Source organism: Phyllostomus hastatus, unplaced genomic scaffold, assembly GCF_019186645.2.
Source record: "Phyllostomus hastatus isolate PE091 unplaced genomic scaffold, TTU_PhHast_1.1 phas_scaffold_177, whole genome shotgun sequence".
In the NCBI taxonomy this organism is placed as follows: Eukaryota; Metazoa; Chordata; class Mammalia; order Chiroptera; family Phyllostomidae; genus Phyllostomus; species Phyllostomus hastatus.
This window is the reverse complement of record NW_025334012.1, coordinates 1,003,159-1,029,464: the sequence shown is the minus strand read 5'-3', so window position 1 is coordinate 1,029,464 and position 26,306 is coordinate 1,003,159. Positions and strand designations below refer to the sequence as shown.

Here is a 26,306-nt window from a genome sequence, read left to right as displayed (position 1 = left end):
AGTTTCAGTTTCTGTTCAAAACAGGGAACCTAATATCTACCTCATAGGAGTATTCTAAGGATTAAATGAGATAACGTGTGTGAAGTGCCTGGCACTTGGTAGGCCCTTGCGGCCACTTGGTATTACTATTACTGTGTCTACTCTTCAGAAGGGGGAAGACTCAGGTGCTGCTGCCCAGTGGGGTCCTGGGAAGCAGGGAGGGGCGAGGCAAGGGGTGAACGTGAGATTGAGGTCTCAGCAGGGGCACCGGGAGGTCCAGACCCCGTCTGGGATGTGGCCTCCTGAGCTGAGCTGCAGAAATGAGAGCCCCCCTCTCTCCCATCCCCCCTTGCCTGGTGGGGCCTCCTGTTGGGGGGCCTGGAGCCCCGTGGTGAGTGGGGGGCCCTGGGCTGAGGCCCTAGTGGCCAATGGAGTAGGCCCCCGAGTCTGTGGACTGCTTCTCCTCCGTGGTCTGATCGCTGGGGTACACGGGGTTGGCCGAGGCAGTGACCTTCAGCGTCGTCTCATTCACCTGCAGGAGGGAGGCTGGCATGGTTCTGCTCCGCCTGTGGGTGGGAACTCCCCTGGGCAGACTCAGCATGGGGCTCACAGCCTGGCCTTTAGGGGAGCTTCACAAGCCTGTCTGTCCCCAAGACGCCATCCCTGCACCTCAAGGGCAAACAGAAACCAGAGCCATGCCATAGCAGGACTGGTCCTGCCCAGAAAAGGAGTGAGGATGTGTGGATGGGGACAGTGATGGCAGTGACGCACAGAGCCCTCACGGTCCTTACAGAGCCCACTCTGGGCCAAACTCCCTCTTGTCTGGACCCCAATGTGCGCTGAGACCCAATGAGTTTCCCTTCAGAAGCCCCGGAAGGTGAGCCACTGAGCGTCCTGGGGTCCAGCACGCCCCCCTGCCCTGTCCCACTGCCTCTCTCGGGTCCCCGCTCACCTCCTCAAACTTCTTGGCTTTGTACTGGTCTGCGCCCTTGAGGAAGTTGAGCAGGATGATGTCACAGAGGACAGTCCCCTGGAGAAGGAGAAGAGGCAGGGCAGGCCCTGAGCTGCGGGAACAGTGGGCAGGACTGGCCTGGGGCCCAGGGCAGGTCGGGGGAGGGGACAGTCCTCCTGGAATGCCTGCCTGCGGTTTCCTCTTAGAAAGATGTCCAGGGGCTTTGTGGAGTGTCTCCGTGACCCACCTCCTCAGTGTCTGGGGTCACCCCAGAGCGAAATGCAGGGAGGGGACTTGGGGGAAGAAGCAGAGGGCCTGAGGGGGTCGAAGTCCCTGGGAGCTCCTCACATCTCCTCCCCCACCCTCATGGCAGGATCAGGAACCTTGTAGTACGTGAAGCCTCCTGCAGGGGGCAGGCTGCTGCAGAGGCAGTGAGCTCTCGGTGACTGGAGATGTTCTGGTAAGGGTCCACCTGGGAGCCAGGCGGTGGAGGAGAGTAAGGACCTGGCAAGAGGCTGGGCTTTTCATTCTAGGCTGAAGCAGGGCTCAGGTGGATCACCACTTCAGTTTACCTGGGACACCACCCAGGCTCAGCTGCGTCCGTTCCCCGCCCGCCCCTGCCAGCTGGGGCCCCACGCTGACTGGCCTCCTGGCACAGCCTGGAGGGGCTGAACTCACCACTCCCACAGAGGTGAAGGCTGCCACGGAGCTGATGATGGTGGGGATGATGTTGAACTTGCCAGCCTGTGTGTACAAAGACCAAGGCGAGTGGACAGAGAGTCCAGCAGGAGGGCAGGGGTGAGGCCAGAGGCCAGAGCTTGGACTCCCAGCCAGAGAGAACGAGGAGCAGCAGGCCCCACCCTTTCATGGTACGGAGACTGGAGGTGTGACCAGCTGATGGTCTCATGGCCAGTTGGTGGCTGGACCCTGTCCCCTGGAGCAGCCTCCTGTGGGTCCAAAGTTGGTCTGGGTTTCCTCCCTCCCACCCCGCTGCCCGGCGCCAGGACTCACGTTCCCGTACACCAGCACGTCGAAGCGGATGCCGAAAGCCTTCAGGAGCGTGCGGTATTCGCTGCCGTTCTCCATCTTGTAGTACTTGGCAAACCTGGAGGTCAGAGGCAAAGCTGGCTCCCACGGTGGGCTCCCGCCTGCACCTCTGGAGCAGAGGGTCCTCTGGAGTCTGTGACCGGCACGCACCCCGCAACCCTCACAGATGGCTTGGTGGGACACCTGCCATGGTCCTCCCTGTATGTTCAGCCAGTCCCCCGCACAGGCATCACCTTGGGGGCTTGTTGAAAGGCAGATTCCTGGGCCCCACGTTGACCCCATGGAACAGCATCCCTGTGAGTGGGGCCCAGGACTCAGCCTTTGAAATAATTTCCCTCAATAATTCTGATGTGCATGAAAGTTTGAGCCAGTTCACGTTTCTTCAGTTCTATGTGTTTGGGCATCCCAGGGCCGGGCTCCCTGCAGGCGCTCCCCTCTCCACAGGCTTTCCAGCCCCCCTGGGTTCCAAGCCCGGCTCTGCCACTTAGCAACCACCTAATGCTAAGGAGCAAAGGCTTGGAGAAGAGGTGCTGAAAGCCATCTTCCTGAATATGGTCAGTTATCGCCTGGGCGCGGCAGCAGAGGGCGTCAGGGGCCAAGGCAAAATGGCCTAAATTCAGCAGGAGAGGAGGTTGGACCCGAGAAAGGAAGCATTGCTAGAAAGACAAGAAGGTCCAAGAACCAGATTCTCCAAGGAGGTTGTAAAGGAATTTGCAAAAGCAGCACCTGGAACCGGACGCCTCCAGGAAGTCCTCCCCGTGGCTCTCAGGTTGGCCTGAGGCTGAGTGTGGAGGGCCTCGGTCTCCACGCCACCTCGGACAGAGCACCCCAAACATGCAAATCTCTCGCTGCCTGCGCAGGAGCAGCTCAGTGAGTCCCAGGGAGAAGACGCTGGTGACCTGGTTTGTAGGTGAAGGGGCAGATGGGAAGTAACTGGCCCGAGCTGGGATTCTGATCCACACTGATGGCTCCAAAGCCCCTGCTCTTAACCCTGTCCAGGGCCACTCAGCACACAGGAAGCCTGGGGCCAGACCCCAGAGTCCTTCCGCGTTCTGTGCTCTGTCTCCCACCGCTGCAGAACCCAGGCCTGGAGGGAAGAGTCTCCCTTGCCTGAGAAGTGGCAATGGGTGCCCGTGGGCACTGGGCAGGGGTGGGAGGGCGAGTCGCAGGGCAGAGGCTGGACTGTGTCCCTGAAGCCTGCCATTCCTGGCCACGGGCCGCGGCCATGAGAAATGCCCTGACGTTGACCAGGAGAACAGAAAGTCGGCATCCTGGGCGCTGCCTTTCGGAGAGAGGGCTGGCTAAATTTATCTCGAGGAGGAATGTGAAGGGAACAGGGAGAAAAACCAGAGCGGACTTGGTTGTTCTCCAGCACCTGCCTTCCAAGAGGCAACAAGCATGATAAGATCATTATCTCACCCACCGCCCACCCTCGGAGGAGGCTTGGCAGGGCCTGGCTCTCTGTCTGACGGGGAGGGAGAAGGAACCCTGAGCAGTGGGGGAGGGAGGGGACGAGCTGCAGGCACCAGGACCCAGAAGCCCTGACTTCGGCACTCCAGGGTGGTCGGAGGGGTCACAGGATGCGGCTCGGTGACCATCAGGTCTGGGTTATCTTCCCTCTGGGCACCCAGACCCCTTGCGTCTAGCTGGGACCCCGTGACTGGTTCTCGCCCGTGGAATGTGAAGGGACGTGGGGTCTGCAAACTCTGGGCTGAGGGGTGTCAGAACAGTGCACCTTCCTCATCCTCCCTTTCCTCATGGCCAGCTGCTCGAGGGCCAGGGGAGAGCTCAGGGCCAAAGGGGCGACCGAGTCCACAGTCCACAGGCGGCAGAAGCCCAGACCCCTGAAGGCTGCGTGGAGCGCCCCGCCCCCACTGACCCGCAGGGCAGGGCGCTGCGCCAGGAACAAGGAGCCAACCTGTGTGTCAGCCACCGAGGTGGGGGTTGTTCGTTACAGCAGTTAGCAATATTGGCCGTTACAAACTCCTGCAATTTTATAGGCAGGAAGCCTGAGTTAAAGAACGAATTAAAATTGGAGAGTCGTTCAAGATGAGAGACAGAGAGAGAGAATTCCAATGATGCTGCACTCCTGGGAATAAGCTCTCTGAGAAAGTTCTAGAAGATCTAAGTGTGGTCCTCCGTCTGTATTTAACTAGCTTTTGACCCCATGCAAGTCACTCAACCCCTCTGAGCTTTTTACCTCAATTAAGAGGTGAGCGTGAGGAGGACCAGATGAGAGAATGTCCAGACGCAGTAATTACAGCAAGGTATAGTAAAGTGCTTGAAGCGTGTCTCTGCTCTTTCTTGTCAGAAGATCAAGATAAAGTGAACTAATGATGCCTACATTTTCCTTACCCATCATACCCCCTGTCCCCTGGAGGTGAGAGTATCAGCAGTGACAACAGACAACTTATGCTGAGTGCCTACTATGTGCCCACACTGTGCTAAGGGCTTCCCACGTGGAGACTCACTCAACACTCACAGCCACCTCGAGGAGCTCGGTACCCTTATGTACAGATGAGCCATCAGGGTCAGAGAGGTTAAGCAACTCGTTAAGGTCACAAAACCAGCAGTCAAGTGAGCAAAGCTGGGAGTTAACCTCAGGCAGTGCAGTGTGACAGCCCAGACTCTTAGCCAGCATTTCAGATGGTTCTTTATGTTGCCTGATTTCTGTTGCCTGATTTCTGCTGGGTCCCGGCTCATGTCTTCCAGTTCTCTAGCATTTGCAGGGTGGGTCTCGCCACCTGCAGTCATTGGCTGGGAGAAGAACAGGAGTGGGGAGAGTCATGAAGTGTCAGGAGAAGGACCTCCGACCTGCTCATCTGGAGAGGGGAAAGGCTGAGCTACACCTGCCTGGCTGGAATGCTCTCAAATGCTCCGATTCCCACCTCTCCAGCTTTGGTTTTCTCAGTTGGGCAATGGGGCTGATAACAATGGCATCGCCATTCCACACCTTGCCTTGCACTAGGAGGCCCCTCTCAACCTGGCCCAACCCCCGCTCCTGGCCTGGTTTGCAGAACGCCCCCACTGCCCTGGCCCCCTTCACGCGCCAGCCACATGGGCTGCTTTCCTGTAACCGCACACACTTCCCAGACCTAGGCTCTGGGAGGCCTTTGCCCATGCTGTCCCCCCTGCCCACCCCCCGTTTCCACCTTGCAAACTCCTATTCATCCATCTGGGCCCCGCTCAGGGACTTCTCGTTCTTTCCAGATTTAACAAATATTTAGAGTGTGGCTACTGTCTGCCAGGCACTGGGCTAGGCGCCTGCCAATACCCCGCGAGCTCTGCTCTCATGGGAGGGAGAGGAATACTCATCACGCCATCCCGTAAGTAGCTACAGTTGGATGTCAGGGCTGGGAAGGAGAGGCGCACCGTTCTAAGAGCACAGCCAAGGAAGACATTTAGCCTAGGCTGGCAGGCCAAAGAAGCCTTCCTGTGAAGTAGCACTGAAGCCAAGGCTTGGAGGGTGGAGAGTTAAGAGGAAGGAAGCCAGCGGTGGGGGCGGCTTTCCTGGCTGAGGGGCCCCCAGTCCACTCAGGGAAGGGGGGGCATTTCTGAGGAAGTGGAGAGAGCGCCCTGCACCCTGGTCCTGGGAGGATGGACACTTATGGAAGTGGCAGCATCTGCTCGGCCCCGGCCCGGCAGGCAGAGCCCACTCATGTGCGTCTCCCCCCAGTTCCATGTGCAATGACTTCACACCTGCAGTCTGAAACTGTCCACGGTGGAGCGTTTACACCACAGAAATCGGCGAACACTACAAACCCAGATTTCAGTTTTCCTTTTCTCCGGGGGCAGGGGGAGAAGGGTGTTTCCTAGCACTCAAGCTGTGAGGTCCCTCTGGGCTACCTTTTCTGTTGCTGCTGCCAGGGCCCGGGTCTCCCGGACAGTCCCCCGCCACAGCAGACCACGGCTGGTAATCTGGACTTCTGACTGCGAGCCAGCGCCCACTGTCTCTCTTTGCCCTGGGGCCCCGCGCAGTGAATGCTTGCCGGAGGAACAACTGAGTTTTCAGAGATTCCTCCTGACGTCTCCCAGACTGAGTTTAGCAGCGTTGGCCTCCGGGTGTCCTCCCTCTGACTCTGGCTCCTCCAAATGCACCCCGTTCTCCAGGCGGAGCTAGTCTACAGTGGCAACAACAGCTGTTTCTCTCCCAAACAGAAAACATCTGGATCTGGCAGCTGGCTGCATGGGAAAGTGGGTGCTATTGGCCCCCACATGGGGGTCCAGCCTTGTGGAGGGGAAGCGGGAAAAAAAGCAGGGACAGTCGTATGTGGAGCCCTTACACCTGCTAAGCGCCGCGCTACAGGCTTCCGCACCCACTGTGTCGCTTGGGCCCTCCAGCAACTCCGTGGGGGAGCTGGCGGCTTAGGACTTTGAAATGAGCCAGTTCTGGGCTTCAGTCCTGGTTTTGCCGCTTGAATTCCTTTACGGAACCTGGGGCGAATTACTTCACCTCTCGGCATCTCGGTCTCCTCAAACCTGAGAGGGGGGTGATGGCCGTAACTGCTGAGTGGACACACTCGGTGTGCGGCTGGACCAGAAGGCTGAGCGCAGTGCCGGACACAGAGCTTTGAGTGTGCTGTCCAGCGGTCCTCAGGCAACACCGTCAGACGCCACGGGCTGGAGGAGGCGCAGCTGGGATCTGAACTGGGCCCCCTGGAGCCCAGGCCTCTGCCCACCCGCTGCTGCTTCCCTGCAGAGGAGCCGAAAAGGAGCATCCTTTTGGCCTGGGGGGGGGGGGGGGGGCAGGGAACTTGTGAAGCAGGTGCCTGTGGAAACACCTGAGCAGGTGCAACTGCAATCCTGCCAGAACCACCAGAGGGGGCAGCAGAGCCCGACACTGGCAGGCCCCGAGCAGGGGGAAGGGTGGGAGAGGGAGGACCCTGGGGGTGGTGGGGCTGCCAGGGTTGGGAGGGCCATCTGAGCCCAGACATTTGAACTCTCCACTGCGCTGCAGGCTGGGCCCCCTGGCCTCTGGGGGGTTTGGTCAATGGGAGGATCCGGGTGGGGACCAGAGCAGCACAGACATGGTGGGGTGTTTCTTCTGCCCACGGCTCCCTGCCTCCCCCTAGTACCTGTGGTGGTGTCACTCTGGCTGCTTCTCCAGTCAGGGACCCAGCTCTGGGCCAGCCTCCCATTCCTCCCGCTGGCTGTGGGACGAGGGGTGGTGAGAGCGTCCCACGTGGTCATGCCCCGAAGACCCAGCTTCCCAGGCGTGAGCATTTCTTCACTCGCCCCAGCCGGGAGTGCTTCCCACCGGGCCCCTCACTGGGACGTCTGTCCGTCACCTGGCCGGACGCCCCGACACGGGACCGCACAGAATGAATCTCAGGCCTGACGTGCAGACACATGTTCGAGTGCGGGGGAGTGAGGGTGCAGGGGTGCATGCGTGCTGCCAGAGCAGCAACAGATAAAAGCATGAGTAAGTACAAACGTCAATCAGCATGACAAATCGCTCGTCAGACGTGCCTCCACAGGGCAGCAGCGTTGAAGCCACGAACAGTGCGGTAGTCTCCTCCATAAATACCAGTCCCCGCCCAGCAGCCTGCCTTTCTGAAGCCCTTCCGCGGAAAACTTCTTGCATTGACTCAGACGTCTGCAGTCTGTGGGGGTCTCAGGGATTATCACCCTGCAGCAGCCAGTTTTACCCAGGAGGAAACTGAGGCCCGTGGGAGGGACAGGACTTGCTCAAAATCACATTGAGGACTTGTGTTAAGGTCTAAACCGCAGCCCATGGGTTCTCTGACCCACAGCCCTGGCCCTCACTGCTTTATGTCTGCGTCACCTGAGTTATTCTTGGTTTGTCCCGGCACACAATATATATATATATATATTTTGGTATAAACATATACCAAATGGGTTCAGGTTTATCATTTGTAGTAGGTTAAAACATCTTCGATCATAGGAACTGGTCTTGTGCACCTCTGTATTGGAAGAGATCCTCCCCGCCCTCATCACATTAGCCGCAAGAGGTTTCCCGCCACTGCCTGATTACCTCCAGTGACAGGGAACTCACTACCTGCAGGAGTGGCCCACTTTCAGCTTTGGGTAGCTCCCACCATTACAAATGCTTCCCCACGCTGAGCTGACATTTGCAGCAGGTGGCAGCCCTAAACACTTGCTGAATGGAGAAGGGTTTTTATCACGATGCACAAATCCCTTGGAAGCTCTCAGACATCTGTTTAGAAACGATCCCAGAGAGTGGTGGAAATTCCTTCCTCAAGCAGAGACACGCAACTGTTACAGCAGCAGGGAAAACAGCAACGCGCGCGAGGGGTTCGGGTTGGACTTGCGAGGGAAAACTTGGGCCTGGAATTTGGGTTTCCAAGGGAAGGAGGTGGTGTTCTCAGCAAAGCTTTCTGCCTGGTGGGAAATCATCCTGCTAGCCGACATGTACTCTTACAGTTGACTTTATACCGATGGGAAAACATCGGCTGGCAGGCTCCTTGCATGGGGGGTGGGCAGCGTCCCTGAACAAGCTGGGACTCCTCCTGTTAGAGAAGGGCCCCAAGCCACATTGATTAGTTATATTCTAGGAATCTAGTCAACCTCAAAGACAGGCATTTCAAAAATGGTTTGTTCTCAATCCTTTAAAAAAAAAACACAAAAAACATATGACTATTAATGTATCTTTAACGAGGCAGAGGAAGACAGGTGGGAGGAGAGTTAGAAGATGTACTTGAGAGCCAGGTTACTAGCTGTCTCCTGCAGGAGGTAAGCTTTTTGGCCTCAGCTTCCTCATCTGTACAATGCGGGGAACCGCACTGTCCTGTTAGGATACTGTGGTTGTGAGCACAGGCTCCGGAGCAGCGGGCCAGGGTTAGGGTTGTGGCTCCGGCAGTATTTGCTGGGTGGCCTTGGGCAGGTACAGGAAGCCTCTGAGCTTTCACTTTCTGCTCTAACATCCTCTCTTCACTCGATGAGACAGATAGCCCACAAAGAACCCTTGCTAAGTCCCTGGCTCGCTGGTAAGTGCTCGGTGAGTGTTTGTTGATATTTCCTACCCGGCCTGTTGGTGGTTGGGAGGATGCAGCCGCCATACAAATTGTAAGGGGCTGCATAAATCTGGGGTGGTTCTCACTGCCTCTCCCACCACGCAGAATTCAAGCAAACAGGCCCCACAAAAGCGGGCCTTCGAGTGCTTCTGCGGTGAGGATGGAGACGGCTGCTTTTAAGGCCGTCCTATGTGGCTCCTGGAGGGAGAGAAACCCAGATTGCGGAAGGGGTGGTTAAAGCCAAGGGCGCACTCCGAATCCCTCTCTGTCAATTGGCCTGAGATCGCGCTGATCTGCACATTTCCGCATGGAAGCAGCTCGGCTGCCAAATCTCAGAGCTTCGAGAAAGCTGCTGTGGGTACATTTCCAACGCGGAGCGCTCACCACAAACACCTCCAGCACGAGGAACATTTAGCAGCTGAACAGTGTTTTCTGTCCCAGACACCGAAGGAGGAAATCCAAAACCGCATTGCCTTTTAGGAGCGGAGCTGTCTCAGGCGCTCTCAGGAGTAACAAGAATCAGACATTGCTAAGAGCACCATTTTGCTTCTCTCTCATCATTCCAGGAGTTACTACTGGGTTTCTCTCCTAGAACTGCATATATATATTATGCCTATGTATATTATGCCTATGTATATTATATATAATATAATGTATATTATATATGTAATGTATATGTATACATATGTATATTATATACATATTACATATATATTTTTTTTTTGCAAGAAATGTGGTGGCGGGAGGTTTGCTAGAAGCCATGGCTACAGCTCAGGTCCCTAGGTGGGAGTCCTGATGTTCCTCTTAATCAGGCTGTGCAGCTTTGGGCAAGTCTCAAAATCTTTCTCAGTCCACTGGGGGCTGAGGGTGTGGTCGGCAGTGAGCCGTCAATCCTGTCAAAATAGGCGTGAAAGGGCTCTAGGGGCTCTTAATCTGAGATCCGGGGCTAGGCTTTAAAAGGTCTTCAAAGTCTGGAAATTTTATGACACATAAATACAAATGCAGAGAAGGATACTGACCACAGTGTCCGGGGTGTTAATTTCCTGAAAGGGGGCAGACAGGGATGAAGGCAGTTTCCGCGTGTAGTTACCCTGCATCTGTCCATTTTTCTTGGAGTTATTACTCTGAGGAGGTATTTATATCTTGTTTGTAGAAATAAAGTATCCTTTAAAAAAGAAATTGCCTGCAGCATTGCTCCTGGCTATGACTACGTGCATTTTTCTGGAGCAATCAATGGCACATGCTTTTGTCCGGGGTGGGGAGTTTCGGGAGTGTGTAGCAGAATTAGCGACTTCCAGAAGTTAATGAAAGTCTGTGATTTCACGAATGAAAGTTGTTAGGGCTGGTACTGGACACCAATGCTCCCATGTCCTTCCTCACCCTGCCCTGGGTGGTCTCAGCCGGAGCCTGGCTTCTGGCTGCTGATGGGGCCCACCTGTCCTAGCCCTGTCTCTGGGTTCCAGTAACTGCCACCTGCCTTCGCTCCTTCAGACCGGGGCAGCCACCAGTGTCCAGTTACTAGCCCCAGGCACTGCACGATTCTTTTGGTATCCCTACACCCTGCCCACGCTTCAGAAACAGTCCCTTTCTTAAACTCTCCTCAAATTACCCAATTTGCATGTGCCATCTGTTTCTTGTTGGGACCCTGACTGATACAGTATTTTTAATCTGTCTTTGTGCCCTCTCTGCCGATACACTCACACACACCACGTCTATTCACTGACCCTCTCACGCGCACACACACACACACACACACACGCACCCTCCGGCTCCCACAGTGGACATACACAGTCACTCACGGACACATACCCACACTTACACATTCACCTGCAAACTTGCACTCACCCACAGACACACACCCTCACTTGCAAACTCGCACTCACCCACAGACACACACCCTCACTCGCAAACTCACACTCATCCACAGACACACACCCTCACTCGCAAACTCACACTCCACACTCACGACAGCGTCTGCTCCCAGCCCTGGGGAGCACAGTGCTCTGGTTAAAAGCCTGCTCTGGTGAAGGGAGGGTCCACCCGAGACGCAGGAACCCTGTCTGCCTTCACCGGCGCACCGCTGACCTGGCGACTCGTGCCAGTTCTTATTTTTAGGAAGTCTGCACTCTGTCCATCACTCATGCAGACAAACGCACCGACTGCACACTCTTAAGGTACTTGGAAAGAGGCTTCATAAAAATACCACATTTGAAGAAGGAAAAAAAATGAGTTAAAGCAGCCCCCTGAAGTCTTTATCCATGCAGCATAGACCTGGAGGTAAAATAAGATCTTTCCACCAGATTTTAGGTAGGCAGGGACAGACAGAAACCTGCGGGTCACACAAAGATTAGTTCAGGTGGACAGCGCCAGGTACCTTGGGTGGGCGGTGGAGGGAGACACGTTCGGGCTCCGTACAAGGTCATCTTTGCAATCACTGGAGGCCACCCGGTGACAGGCCACCTTACGCAGGGGCCCGTGTCTAGGGCTGCGTTGCGGGGAGATGGATGTGGGGGTTGGGAGCAAACGACCTCTAAGGCTGCTCTAGGATGCACACCACTGCCCCTTTGAAGTTCCTGATTCCTCATTTGTAGAATGACCCCTCCGTCTGGGTGTCTCCAAGGGATCTTCAACGACTATAGATTCTCTAAATCTCTGATTCTGCAGGCACAGAGCCTGGAAAAATGGTGTGTGGGGGGGCGGTGGAAAGGGGCTGCAGAAGTAATTAGTGATGGAAATGCGAATCTCTAGCCGCCTCTGGATGTCTGAGTTTGCATATTAAAGCAGGACTGGATCTGGGCTGAATGATTCCACTCCCTCCAGAGTAAGAGGCAGCGAACAGTGGGATGCTGGGGGATCCTGGCCTGTGCTGGAGAGGCCAGTGAGTTTTTTGGGGAGACAAAGGCTCTGCACGGGGCCTCCAACAGCTGCTAGCTGGTTAGCCTCCCTGGACCTCAGACTCTTCGTTGGAGACCACAGTCCCAAGCACATAGATAGACACGTTCACCTGGGGATTAACAAGGGCCAACGTCCCCAGCCTTCCTGGCCGGGGTAGAGACCGTCCCAACAAACACGTCTGCATCCCGGCTCCCACGCTCACGGGCTCTGCGACCTTGCAAAACCTACTTAAGTCTTCGAGCCTCAGTTTTCTCCCATGTGAAGTGGGGGGATGGTAGCACCTCCCTCGCAGGGTGGGGGGCTGCGGGTGGAGAAAAATGAACCCAAGCACGGAAGACACCGAGCACACGGGGCGCCCAGGGTTGTGCCTTCTAACAGGGAGCCGAGCGGGACACTCAGGAGCAGCATATGTTGCACCCATCACCTGCTCCGCCCTGTGGTCCACACTGACCTTGGCCGTGGCCCTTTTCCTCTCACCCCAGGATTCAGAAAGGTGGCTCACATAGGCCCTTAGCTTCGCCTTGAGTGCCTGTGTGGTGTCAGTCGCTTGAAGGCAGCATGCAGGTGGGTGGGTGGCCGGGCATCCGGGGAGGGAGTTCAGGGAGCCCGGGCAGAGCCCTCTGCTCGCCAGTGCTGTTCCTCTGGGAAGTCTTTGAAACCACAAGCAAGGATCAGACTGGGCAGCTTTGCCCGCTCCTATTTCGGAGGTCTTTGGCGAGGGATCAGTTAGGTGGGGCCCACCCTTCTCAGACGGTTTCCCTAGGCCCCCCGGGGAAGGGTGCTCGCAGGACCCTTAGAGCCCCTCGGATCTGTCTCCCTGAACACAAGCGTACTCAGGACCAGGCCCGCCTCACGTGCGGCGGTGCGCAGGCCAGGTGCGCATGCGTGCGCCGCAGCACTCCGAATTGGAGATGAAGAACTCCAAACTAATTCTTTAAATGAAAGTCATTGTTCTCAAACTGTATTACACCGCTAGTCGGGGTCTCCCTAATAGTTACAGTTTCACAAGCTTTCCTGCCAAGTAAGTGATTTGGAGGGTTGAAGAATTCCCAATGGCCAGAGAGAAGTTATGAAGATGAAAAGTTGCCTTTTAGATCATGAGAATTTTATTAATATGTTACTATTTTAAGCCACCATACAAAATCCTTTGTATTGATTTCAGTGTGATGTACCCGACTGAATAAATATACCAATTTCTGCCAGGGAGCCAGACAGTATTTTTAAACTACTTTAAAATATGTGTTGTTTCCTATGATTTTTTAAAGTTTGGAGTTGATTATGAAAGCACTTTCAATTTTTAAAAAATTCTTTTTTCCTGAGCTTATACATGCATATTTTTAAACGATTAAACATAAAGCTTAATGGGGTGGATAATTACTTTTTCAAGTTACAAAGAAAGGTTTGAAAAAGGCAAAATAATTTTTTTTTTTGCTTATGCATGTCACTTTGTTGGAAAATACCACTATAACAAAAAAAATTAACGAACAATTCTTTAAACATATAACTGAAATATGTTCTTATATGGGATTTTTTTTCTTTCTGATCACTGTCTGTTTAGCCAATTAGCCTGTTTAGTATATAACATGGTGTCCTTAGGGCTCTGCCAGAAACGTCAGGATCTTCAAAAATTAAGGGAAAAACAGCACAGAGCGCTAAAGCTTTTCAGACATTGGCGGATAGGACCCTCAAGGGCATAATGACACCTCCGCCCGCCCTTCCATGGATGGGGAAGTGAGGAGGCGAGAAGGTCAAGGGCCTGCTCAAGGGCTTTCAGCTGGTTCCCAGGAGCTCAAGCCGTGTTCTTCTCTTTCCTTTTGTTCAAAGGGGAGAGGGTGTGGGGGCTCCCCTGTGTCTCAAGGCCATTGGGAATATCAATTAGACGCTATTAAAGACTGGTTGAGTTATGCAACGGTTTGGAAAGGCACTGAAGAACTAATGACCATTGTCATGGTTGGTGACTCCAGTGACATTTCCCCGGTTCTGGACAGAAATACACTTCCATCTTGCAACATGATACCAGCCATTGCCCTTGCTCTTGGGCATGAGAACCCTTAGGAACTGCAGGCACGGAAGGAGGAATGGGGCTGCCCGGGAGGGACTCAGGCACATCACAGCCTTGCGGACGGAGCGAAGGATGGGCTCAGAGTCCCAGAGCCCAACGTTTCCGGCCAGCGTGGCCGTCTGGCCTCACTGCCCTCGGGAGCGTGGACCCTTGGCAGGGTCCCTCCCTGCGGCGGCGGGAACCCTCCTCTCACAGGACGGCCAGTCCTCCCAGAGGCTGTCGTGGGAGAGTCCCTCCTGAGTTTGAGCAGACCCCTGATGGGGGCGCCTGGGGCCTTTTCTCCCCAGTACACACCGTGGCTTCGGGAGCGGTTCTCTAGAACGACCCTTGCCTCCTTCCCCGGTTCCCAGCATTACCTGAAGTTGTAGCCCGGGGAGACGCTGCTCTTCTGGGAAACGCTGTCCAGGCGGGTGAAGGAGTATCTGGGGATGCAGTGCTCCCAGGCCCTGTCCAGGTCGCACTCCCAGCCGATCTTGATGCCCAGGACTCCGCCCTGGAGAAAGGGGCCGGGTCTGAGCGCGCCCCCAGCCCTCCAAACCCCTGTCCTCGTCCGGGGGCGGGGCGGGGCGGGGCGGGGTGGGGGCCGTGACAAGGGGACGCGTGATTTCTTTACATTTTCTTGGTAGAGGACGCAGGTCGGGAGAGAGACAAGTGACTTGTCTCAGATGTCGCTTAGTACAGAGGTACCGTAGCAGCTCAGGGTGAGAACCCTCGAGTCTCTAAGTCCCGCTTACGGTATCTGCAGTCCCTTCCCTGCCACACGGGAGAAAGTGGCCACAGGTCCACAGCGCCAAGGCCTCTCTATCTGCTGGTGAAAGGTGAAGGCGGGGACGGGGACGGGGCTTGGGGGACACGGCGGCGAGGGAAGAGAGGCCACTCAGGACCGGCGGGCGGGTGGGAAGGGTTCGGGAGCCAAGCCAGGGGCCGGCCTGGGATGCCCCCAGCAGGTGGCGCTGTCTCCCGGCCGCTCGCTCCCCCAGCGCCCCCACGGCCCGCTGAAGGGCCCCTCCCCCCAAGCTCCTGGAAGAGGGGCTAGGTCCTCACCGTGCTGGCCAGTTTGGCAAAATCCTGCCCCGCAAACTTGACCACATCCCCCACACGCAAGATGGGGCAGAAGGGGGCTTTTTCAGGGTGGAAGTGGCAGGTCTTCATGTCGGCCGCGGTCAAATTGGGAAGCATGTTTCCCCTGGGGGGCAGGGGGTGGAGGGAGGAAGGAAGCAGAGAAGCGGGGCCCAGGGTTAAGGCGGAGGCAGACCCCCACCAGGTTTTCTCCAGCCTTCCTGAGTCTCAGGGGCCCCACGTTTGGGGCGGGGACAGGGCGCCTGAGACCTGAGCTCTTGGACGCCCACCATCGCCCTCACCTCTGTCCCTGCATCACTCTTGTAACTCCTGCCACCCTCCCCCCCATCTCTGCGGCATGAGTGTTCCTGTGGAGTGTCCCCCAGCTCTCAGGCTGGGGCTCCCGGGGGTGGGGGCTGGTGGAGAAACTGGCCCCAGGGTCCACCGAATACTTGGTGGTCAGGGCTGGCTGGGAGATCGGGAACAGGAGCCCTGGGGAGACGCAGCGAAGGCGGGGAGGAGGTGGGGAGACCGCTGTGAACGGGCACCTCCTGTCCCCTGAACACGAGGGGCAGAGTGAGTGGGGTGCACTGCCTCCTGGCTTTGGGGAGCTCACTTCTCAAAGTTGAAGAGGGGGAACCGGATGCTGTTCTTGATGAAAATAGTGAAGTTCTCGGCTTCCATCATGACAGGCCTGTGGGTGAGAACGGAAGGGAGAGGAAAAGGGACAGGGGAGCTTTCACCTCAGAGGCCACCCTTGCTGGTGGACAGGTCCCAAAGGGCACGTGGCGGTGGCCTCTCAGGGTCTGAGGGTCAGAGGGCCAGGGCGGTGGCGGGTGAGATGAGCTGGGGAAGGTGCTCTCCTGAGGGTGCTCCTGCCCCAGGTGGACGCTGTGGGGTGGGGGGAGGGTGCCAACGAATCCCCGGCAGCTCAGGGATGTGGAGCCCCGCGCAGTGGTGGGGGAGAGCTGGGTCGGGGTCTCTGTTCCCAGCTGGTCAGGCCCTCACATTTCCACGGTGTCCACCTCGGTGGGGCACCAGCCCTGGATCTCGCAGGTCCGGACCTCGGAGCTGTAATTCACGCAGCGGCCGGTGAGGATCCCTGCGAGGGGGTGGGGGTGGGGGGACAGTGCTGTGTGCTCCTCTGGCCCTTTGCCGGGTCCTTCCCCCACCCCGCCCCTCCTCGTGAGAGATGCCCCCAAGCATACACAGGTAGAGGAATCTTGCAAGTGGAGGGAAAGGACAGACGGGGCAAGGGAGGCCAGCAGGTGTCATGTGATCCCTGCAGAGCTCTCTCCTTCCTCCCCGGCCCCAGGCCAAGCCAAAGGACGTGACAGTCTTCCTCTTACTGGGTCCCCATGTCCCCCAGTCACAGCATGCTCTTTCTCACCTCAGAGCCTTTGCTGCCTCTGTTCCTCTCGCATAGAATGTCCCTTTTAAAGCCCCTCTGTCCTGCCAAATCCTACCCACCTTTCAGGGCCCATCTCAACCGACACTGCCTCTAGGAAGCCATTCGGAACCAAGCTCTCTCCCACCCCTGCCTCCCACAGTACCTCCTAGATGTCACTTGCCACCAAAAAGCATGTTTGTCTGTCATCCCCATCCCTGCACTGGGGGTCCCAATACCACTTTGGGGTTGTAAGAGGGTGGGGAAGAAACTTCACTCACCCCCACCTGGGAAGTGCTCAGGCTTGCACTGGCTGTCGGACTCACAGCGGTACTTGTCCTCGCTCTGTGGGGAGACAGGTCCACAGGTGGGTGAAGGACCCTGGGCCGGCCCTGGGTGAGCCCCTGGGCACCCACTGCCTCCCCACAGCCGGTGGACTCTGGACGGTGGAGGGTGGTCCCGGGACACAGCTCCGAGGCGGCAGCACCTTGAACCTCTGCTTACACCCACGCCCCTCCCTGCCACCACTCCCTCTCCAACGTTTTCCCCTTGACCTGCTTCACCCAGCCTCCCTCCCCTCCCTCCCCTCCCTCTCCTCCCTCACCTCTGGGCAGAATCCTTGCATCTGGTTTTCAGTAACAATCATCTTGGTGATGATGACAAAGACAGAAGTGCCCTTGAAGATGAATGTAGAGAAAAAAGTGACAGCGCCCATTTGTGAGGTGAGGACTACTTTACCCCCATTCTACAAATGAGGAAACTGAGGCTGTGGGTAAGAGATTTGGCCAAGGTCACAAGGCTAATCAAGGGCAGACGTGAGATCCAAACCAGGCCCTTCCAACTACCCACCCGGCCCCTCTTGCTCCCTCTGAGTCCTTGATTGCAGGACAAGCTGTGGCAGAATGAGAAAGGATGCCTCCTGCAGCACTGGGGGGGGGGCGGGGGGAGGGCAGGCCACCCCCCTACCCCCCAGCAGCTAGGGAAGGGAAGCTGTGGATCACTGAGGCCATGGAATCTGGTGTGGGAATCCCATTGGCATCCACTCCCCCAGCCTGCCCAGGGTCTGGGCATCTATCTACACAGCGACCTGGCGTAGGGGGGCCCTACCTGGGGTGGGGTCACATAATCAGGCACGTCCATGACTCTGTTGGCGTAGCGTCCAAAGCCCTTCACCTTGGTTACCACGGAGGACTCAATGGCTGTGTCCCGCACCTGGTACGCCTTCTCATGCAAGAAAACCCACCTGGGCAGGGGAGTGGAGATGGAGAGCAAGAGAGAAGGGCGTCGGCCCCTCAGACAGAGGGTGGGAGGGGTCGAGTTCCTGCGGGGAGGCCCATGCTGAGGGTGTGGGACTTCACAGTGAGCCCTGCTTTGGCTGAGACTGCGGTCTCCATCTTTCCCCCCACTACTTGTTTAAGGAATATTTTTAGACTTCTTTCCCCCTAATTGTCCCCTGCCATGAAATTTTAATACTACACACACCAGTTTATGCATTGCATGAGTATTCGTGATTGACACAAAAAAGTGAGATATTTTTATTCTTCAGGAGCCAGTGTTAACCCTTTGAGGACGCTGTCACCCCGCTGAGAACGCATCATCACTGCTGCTGCTGCTGCCGGGGCCGCCTCGCTGGCGCTGGCGGGAATCCCGAGAAAGAAGGGACAGAGGATCCTAGGTCTCACTCTGCATCCCAGGCCTTGAGTCATGGCGGTGTCCTAAATGCCTGCACATGGTTGGTGTTCACTAAACAAGTCAAAGATGATGCTTGGGAACTGGGCACCTGGCAGAGTGTCCACCTGTGCAAACATTGGGTGAAAAGGATGGAGGAGGAAGGGAGGGGCCGCAGCTGAGCCTTTACCTGGCAGGTAGATGGTGTTGGGTTGGGAGGGAGGAGCCTCTAATCTTATTTCTTGGGTTGTGCTGCCACCTGGTGGACATTTACCTGTACTAGTTTCTTCCTGCGGCTCCCAGCCACGAGGAACCCTTCCCTTCTCCCAACACCACCTGTCTCCTCAGACTCTGCAGCCTTCCCCAGCAGCAAGAAGGGACTGCAGGCAGCTCTTCCCTCTGCATTTCTGTGAGGTGCCCGCCTGCCCATTAGAAATTGCCCATCACAGCCCTCTAGGCTCCGGCCACGTGGCCTCACTACCGTGCTTCCGGCAGGCAACGCGGTCTCATTTTCCCGGACAGCACACCCGGAGGCGGGGGCGGAGGCGGACACTGTGCCCATTGTGCAGATGAGAGAGCCTCATGAAATATACTTGGGAAATGCTGCACACTCTCAGTTTTGCAGAAACACTGGTGATGTCTCGTGGAATTCGGCAGCGTGTGCTTTTGGGAACTCTGGGTTGGGGCCATTTTCTGCATGCTGACCAGGGTGGTACAAGGTAGGAGAACCCCATCAGATGAAGATGGGAGGAAGGAACTGGAGACAGTGTAGGGCAAAGAAGACAACGCTGGAGGCTGGGACGCCGCTGAGGGCAAAACGTGGGCTGGCGGACTTTACAAGGAGCGGGTAGGGACTTCAAGCTCAGGAGCTTGTGTGGGCTGTGGGTGGTGGTGAGTGCCACAGGCCTGGGAGGTCTCAAGAAGCCTGATGCCCACCTTCCAGGGGCAGGTGGGACAGGATGACTTTAGGGGGCCCCCTGATGCTGGAAGGTGCTGCGGGGAGCAGCTCCTGGACCATGCTGGGGGCCAGGCACCGGAGGGCTGGACACCTGCCCATCGTGTTCATTTGGATGCAGGCTGACACTTGCCAGTGGCTACTTGTTCAGGCTCCGGTGAGAGGGCTCAGTCACCCCACACCAGGGCCTCCCTCCTGCCTGACTGCTGCGTGCTCTCCTGCGGGACAGGACGGGTGGAGTCCCGGCCCGTGCGGGCAGACGGCCCCAACCTGTCACCTGTTTTATTGTCTCAGCCTTGCAGCAGGCCACCTCCTGATTTATGCCCCATTAAGAGTGATTCACAGGCTTGTAAAATGCTCTTACGAACACCACACCTCTGTAGAAGTCGGAGCAGCCGTGAGCTGTATGTACTTCTTTGGCGCTTTTCTTTCCTTCTTTTTTTTTTTTTCCTTTTGGAAGGGAAGCAGGGGGTCTTGTAAGCAAGTGTGGCTCACATAGAAATCTCACCCACTATCTCATGTCCCAGCCGAAGAGAAGGGAGCATCCCTGATGCCGAAAGCTGCCTAAATGAGCATTCTTCACTCATGGCCTGGGGCCCTGTGGGGCGGAGGCAGGGAGGTCTCCCGCCAGCTCTGCTCCCAGCTGAGAGGGGTGTTGTCAGCCCTGAACGCTCACCTGAGTGGACGTCACGGCCATCGCCACAGCCCACCCTCCAGAGCCGCAGTGTGCCTGGCCGCAGGATGGAGACAGCTCTGAGCACGGACCTGGCGACATGGTTTCCTGAGCTGTCCCTCCCCCCAACCCCCTGCCAACCCCCCTGTCTTTAAAGTCCAGGAGCCTCTGCTGACGAGAAGCAGAGCTCAGATGAGTATTATCATCCAGCCAACACAGCACGCCGGGAGCTGTATGCGTGAAGGATTCACGGAGTCTTCACCACAGCCCAGTGACACAGCTTCGTTATTACCGCCGTGCCACAGATAGAGAAACCGAGGCGCAGAGCGGTGTGCCGCCCTGCCGCCCACCCAGGCGGACTGCTCACAGCTTGCTTCCTCACTGCAGGGCCTCCCCCTGTATCCCAGGGCAGGGCCTGGCGCCCTGCACTGGATCTGTGTCTAGCTGGTCCCTGCCCATCACCAGGGAAAGCACCTCCGAGCCTAGGGGCATCTCTGAAGGGAGGGCCGAGGGCTTGGAGGAGCAATGAACCAACTTCTCCCCTCCGCCTCCTTTTCCCCTTTCTTCAGGGCTCCTTCTCGTGCCCGGTGGGGAGGAGAGGCCACGTCAGGATTCTCTCTCTGAGTTAAGTAACCAGTGAAAGAATTTAGTGGCCCCGTGGGGCTGGAGGACGCCGTCAGGGCAGCTGGATGGGAGGGGATGCTTCGTTTCCAGAGCGGAGGGGCCGCGTCCATCTCCAGAGGCCAGGGCTGAGGCGAAGGGGCAGGACTGCGCCTTCAGTTCTTGGCATTGACTCTGCTGCTCTGACTTATTTTTTCTCATGTTCCTGGTTTATTATTTATAGAGCGGAAGGCGGGTGGCAGCTCCTTGGCAGGTGGGGTGTGCAGGAAGGAGGCCAGAGCAGTGTCCCAGCACCCGCCTGTCCACCCCCCCCCCCACCCGGGGAGTCAGGGAGGAGGCCGGGGAGTGGGTGTGAGGTGGTGCGTTGTGTGTGCTGGGGGGACGGGGGTCTCTTAGGAAGGCGTGAGCTGGGCAGAGGGACAGGGGGAGGCCTGAGGGGGAACCGATGCAGTGATGATCGCTACCATCTGTTACTGAGTCACCTGACTCAGGAAAGGCACCAGCATGTGACCCCACCTCACCACAACCCCCTGGGAGCGGCGTTCCTAAACCCACTTTCCAGATACAGCGACTGAGACCTAGAGACGTGCAGGCCCTGCCACCAGCTGGCTGGTGTCACAGTGAGGCTTGCAGCCAGGTGCTCCGTGACCCACAGTCTCCCCGTCATGGGGCTGCAGTGGGGGGAGCGGGGAGACAAGAACGAAAGCCACTCCTCTCTCTAAACCTGTACGATGGGGTTCCGGCAGGTCTTCCCACCACACTGCCGCCCACTGTGCCCACAAGGTGCCTCAGGGCACTACCCTGGGCTGAGAGGAGGGGCCGAGGGGCCAAGACGGTTGAATTCCAGCCCTTTCCTTTAAACCAGAGCAGCTCCCCATTCTAACTGTTTGTGCTCATGGTGAGTGTGTGGGTAGGGCCTTCGGGGGCACGGGGTGGGGGGACAGGGCAGGGAGATCGGGGCTGTGGTGGGGTCAGAGGCACAACCCCCCACCACGGGTCCTGCCAGGGGACAGAGCATCAAAGGGCCAGGATCGCCCTCTCCACTAGTTTGAAGAAAACAGCCTAAGGCCATGCACCTGCCAGTGTCCCGGGGACTCAGGCCCCAAGGATCTTCTGTTTCCTCCTCGGGTCCTCACAGGATCCAGAGAGGAGGCTGGCTCTTAGGAAGTCCCACCCCACAGAGGAGACTGCGTTACCACCTGGGCCCAGGAAAGACATTGGGAGGAACACCAGGTGAGTCCTGGTCTCTCTGTGCACCTGAGAAGGCAGGACAGAACCTGTGTTTCTCCCCGAGTCTGCCCAGGTGCACGGAGGGGCCAATGATGAAGTGGTGCCCACCACAGGCGGGCAGGTGAGGCTAGAGGAGCCGGCGTGCTGTACCACCGTGAGGGCGTGGGAGAAATGGCTGGCTCCTATAACACAGTCCCAGGTAAGGCATCTGGTCTACCCGAGAGGCCTACTGTGGAAGAGACCCGAGTACTAGCTAAGCGTTAACATCACAGCATTGAAAGTCCTCCCAGATTCTATTGAGCACAAGGCACGGTACCCTCTCTCCACAGGACTGCCCACCTGTTAACACATTTTCCTGCGTGCATCCCTCCCTGTTCCGATCCCCTGGCATATCAGCCAAAGGGGTCTCCCCAACTCAGGCCTCATCATGTCTGCCTGTCTCTCTCAATCTCTCTCTCTTTCACACACACACACACACACACACACTAAAACGTTTCAGTGGCTTCCCCTCCATTCCTCTTCTGAGGTCTGGCGTCCAGCTGGGGTCCTGTCCCCATCTTACACCGCCCTCCCCTTGCTCCCGCTGCTCCAGCCACAGGCGCCTTCTTTTCTTCTCCCCCTTGGCCAGGCCCTTTGCCTTCGCAGACAGAGCTGCGTTTCTCTGCCTTGAACTCTCTCCCTTCCCTGGGTTGCTCCTACTCGTCCTTCAGCTCTCATCTTAAATGCCCTATCTGCAGAAAACCCTCCCTAGTTCCTGCCCAGGTCAAATACCTCCACACTGCGGCTCTTAGAGCGCTGTGTGCCTCTTTGAACCCTGAGCCCCCATTGAAATTTTAGGTTCGTTTGCGGAGACTGTTTGACTGACGTCCCTCTCTTGCACTGTCTGCTCCTGCCCACCGTTCTACCCTCGGGGCTCAGTGCCCGGCGTGAAGAGCCGCTCGCTCACTTTTTTGCTAAATTGAGGACAATGGATTCAGGAAGTCCTCATGGCGCATGGGCCCATGCGCACAGAGATGGGGCTCAGGCCGGGGGGCTGCACTGCGGAGCGCACTGATGCAGATGGAAGGAGCTGCTCCAGGGGGAGCTGTCAGGCTGGAAGATGGATGGCGCTGGATGCCCAGACGCCATCTCGTGCGGGCTCCGACGAGCCAGGCCCCAGCAGCACCGAGGGTCAGGGTCGAGGCATCAGACGGGATTGCGATGAGGGGCAGACAAGGGCAGTTCAGTGCCGAGCAGGTTGGTCTGGGGGCGGGGAGCCAGCCGTCTCTGCCCACCCTCCATCCATCTCCTGCCTGGAGCCAGCAGAGCTGGGCCAGGCCGAGAATGTGCTGAGGCAGCTTTTGGCATTCGCCTGGACCGACATACCATCTTGAGGCTATGTATAAACAGTCAGCATCACACATGCACGTGAACTTGAACTTTCAGAAACCAACTTTGAGCCAGGCTCCAGGGATGCAGACACAAGACATTTGCAAACATCTCACAAAACCTCAAACTTGGAAGGGAACTTCAAGGCCATTCAATCCTACCCCAAAGCTTGAGTCCCTCCTGTAAAGTCCCCACGAGCAGCCCTGGACGTACAGCGTGTCTGCAACATCCACACGACCAAAGCCTGCTGGCCCGCACCAAGCACGCCAGCCCCAGCTCCGTTGTCCATGTCGGCACACCTTTCCACGCACACCTTCACGCCCTGCTGTGACCTTCAGGCAAGGAGCTCCCCGCCCTTCCCAGCTCCAGCCCGCACAGGATGCCTCCTGCGATTCGCTTGAATTAACTCACGAGGGCTGTCAGTGGTGTGCTGATACACACAGACCCATTGTCTTAGAGAACGGTGTGAACCAGAGACCCGCACACCAGGAAGCAGAACCCTGCTCGGCCCGTGTCTCCTGGTGCCCACCAGTGTGTGCGAGGGGCCAGGAGGAGGACATAACCTGTGTTTCTTCCCCAGTCTGATGTGTGTTCGGTGGCCCTTTGTGCATGTGTGTGTCTATGTGTGTGCATAGGCATGTGGGTGTGTCTGTGTGAATATACATCTGTGTGCATGAGTATGCATGTCTGTGTGTCTGTGTATGCATCTGTGCGTGTGAGCTGGGGGTGCCTTAAAGAGCTGGGGGCCAAGAGGGGAGTTGGGACCTCGCTGGCTCTTACGCATCTCCCAGGATGGGTTGTGTGGTGCAAAGTCAGGCAGAAGTAGGGAATTTAGGCTTTCTGACAATGGGGAGTATTTCTGGCTTTGTGAGGAGGAACCCTACCCCATGTTCAAAAAAGCCACTTTTCTCCTCAACAGCCCTTCCCTTGAGTGTTTCTGGTACCTGTGTTTCTCCCTCCCTCCCAAGGAAAACATCTCCCTGTCTTGTCAACCCTCCCAGAGCAAGGGCTTCTCCCCCTTCCCATTCTCTCCCACCCCCATGCCAGGAGGGGATCTCCTGTTCTCAATCGGCTCCAGTTCTCTCCCTCCCTCCCCCCCCCCAGCTGCTCTCCTTCCAACTCTACAATCAACCTGTCACCACCTCTGTTGTTTCAGTGCCTTCTGTCCCCTTCTGCCCTCCTTGTCTTTTTGAGACCCCAAAGAGTCGGCTGAGGGCAATGGAAAGATGTGTGTTTGGAGGTCTGCCGACTCTGGTTGGGGTGCAGATGAGAGAGGGAGAAGGGAGATGCTACCCTGGGACTTGTCCTGGTGGAGGGTACTGCGGGGGCAAGGACTGCCCTCGGGGTGTGTGCCTAGAGGCCACTCTCTAACTATGGAGGATTTCCTGGGTGAGAGAACTCCTCCTGGGGCCGGATCGCTGATGGGAGCGGCGCAGGCCGGTCCTTGGGACAGGATTCCACCAAAGAGACTGTTTCCCCAAGAGAGAAGCCTAGGAAGCTGGACAGCAAAATGGGGGGGTGGGGAAAGGGAATCAGGATGTCGGGCAGCCCCCCACTCCTGAGACCTGAAGGGCCACAGACTCACCCCACAAAGTAGGAGATGATCAGCAGCTGAACTGCCCGGTTGATGATCCCAATGGTCCAGCTCTTCACAACCACAGACTTGGTGGTCTCATAGGTGAAGAAATCCGACATGCAGTTCATGCCGAAAGAGTGCTCAGGGGCTGCTCAGAGGGACCCAAGGGTGGCCTCAGGAGGGGAGAGGCCCTCAGGGAGGGAGACGGGGGATCAAGGAGTCCTGGAGGGAGCCGCTTAGAGGGGCTTATGGAATGGGGAGCCTGTTTCTTTAAGTCAGGCAACCCTAGCCCAGTGCCCAGGCTCTCCCTGTTCTTGACACTCTGGGCTGCCAAGAGTCCAGGGCCAGGGCGGGGGACCCCTTTTTGTTCGTCTCCACCCCACTCCCCTGTGATGTCACGGCAGGGGTGGGGTCTCCAATCCCAGGCTCCTGATTGCTTGGGATCCAGCTGGTGAGGGCCCTCTGGGACTCATGTTTTATCTGCACTCTGCCTACTGTTTCTGTTCTGTTCCCTTATGCTGCATCTTCATCCAGCTCACCAGCTGCTTTAAGCACTCCTAAAAGCCCCTCGCAATGCCCCACCCCTCCGCCTCCTAATAGCCGGTCAGCTCCGAGTACCACCTTCACTTTTGTCTTTCTAAAGCCACTCGGTTCTGCAGCCATCCGCGCCCTTCCCAAGTTGCCTCCAATAGAATGGGAGAGGGGAGGGACCTCGAACAGTCCTCTTGGTCTCCTGGGAGGGGGCGAGTAAGGAGTCACAGTTCATATTTCTAACTCAAGTTGGCAGAGGTTCTAACTGAAGCTCTACCTGTAGCATAGCATTATTACATTGTTTTGTGTTGTTGGGGTCTTTTTTTTTTTGGTTGTGTTTTTGTTTTCATGTCAGTTTGCTTATCTGAATCGTTTGTAAGATACTGTATGCTCCTGAAAGGCTGGTACTATTTCTAGCTTGCTCACTAGTTTCCTCAAATCCTAGAGCTCTGTTGGAGCGCCATTTGTATTTACTGAATCCAGCTGAACAGATCTCGCTAGTGCTGCAAAGGCCATCAGGAGGTCAAAGCCAGCAGTTCGGAGCAACAGTGGGTGCCCACTGTCTCTCATCCCGTGACGGGGTCAGCAGGCTGGTGTAACTGTTGTAAGTCAGATTGTCAGAGAAATCTGGAGTTTAAATATTCTGTCCCCAGGTCTTCATACAGACCTACTGTCAACCATTCTGGATGTAGAGTCACTGTGCTTAAGACAAAAGAGAACTGGACTTGGGTAAGGAGGTTTGGGTTCTAGCTTCCGGCTTTACTGCCAACTCACTGAGACCCTGGGCAACTCCTCCCCGGGTCTCAGTTTTCCCACCTGCAAAAGGAGGTTGCAGTAGACAAATTCCAACATGTCTTCCAGGTCTGGCCTCCTTTGATTTTGCAAGATGCATCCTGGGACTATACGGGATGTGGTGGTGGGGTGGGGTGGGGGTGGGGGTGGGGGGGGGGTGGGGGCATGGGTTTGGCAATTCAATGCTGACTGTGGTTTCAAATCAGTTCTGGCTCCAAGGTGAATCTGACACCAGCACTTGAACTTGACACCACGTTTCGTCAGCCTCTTCCAGGCGATCCATACATTGTGGTTAGAGGCGTGAGGCTGTTGGCTGCAGACAGTGAACTCGTTTCCAACAGGATCCAGTCCCATGTAATAGGGTAGAGCAGGGCAGTCACGACGACACCAACACCCGCATTCTCTTCGCAACCAGTGGGAAGGGTCGTTTCTCTTCACAGCTCTTTTAGGTATTTTTCTTCTTGTCCCACGGACTGCTTTCCTTTCCACGGGAACCACTGTTGCATCTCTTCAGAA

The 26,306-nt window shown here is 56.7% G+C and overlaps 1 protein-coding gene across 1 annotated transcript; it reads right to left on the bottom strand.

Annotated features, from left to right (window-relative positions):
• Positions 1-358: 358 nt before the first annotated feature.
• P2RX3 (purinergic receptor P2X 3) lies at positions 359-24,778 on the bottom strand. The gene is made up of 12 exons (XM_045858364.1): positions 24,477-24,778; positions 17,484-17,619; positions 16,981-17,052; positions 16,658-16,721; positions 15,998-16,091; positions 15,606-15,683; positions 14,975-15,116; positions 14,287-14,423; positions 1,943-2,036; positions 1,610-1,675; positions 932-1,009; positions 359-511 (listed from the first exon to the last, which is right to left on the bottom strand). Exons 1-12 carry the CDS (start codon positions 24,593-24,595, stop codon positions 398-400), a joined length of 1,194 nt encoding a protein of 397 aa, XP_045714320.1. The 5' UTR covers positions 24,596-24,778; the 3' UTR covers positions 359-397.
• Positions 24,779-26,306: the final 1,528 nt, after the last annotated feature.

What these genes read in the sequence shown, in the direction of transcription:
- P2RX3 (XM_045858364.1), bottom strand. Translation starts at nt 24,595, where the DNA reads ATGAACTGCATGTCGGATTTCTTCACCTATGAGACCACCAAGTCTGTG. An exon ending in TTGCCAAACTGGCCAGCACG is followed by an intron (nt 14,424 to 14,974) that starts GTGAGGACCTAG and finishes CCCTTTCTCCAG; the next exon opens with GGCGGAGTCCTGGGCATCAA. An exon ending in CCTTCACCTCTGTGGGAGTG is followed by an intron (nt 1,010 to 1,609) that starts GTGAGTTCAGCC and finishes CTCCTTCTCCAG; the next exon opens with GGGACTGTCCTCTGTGACAT.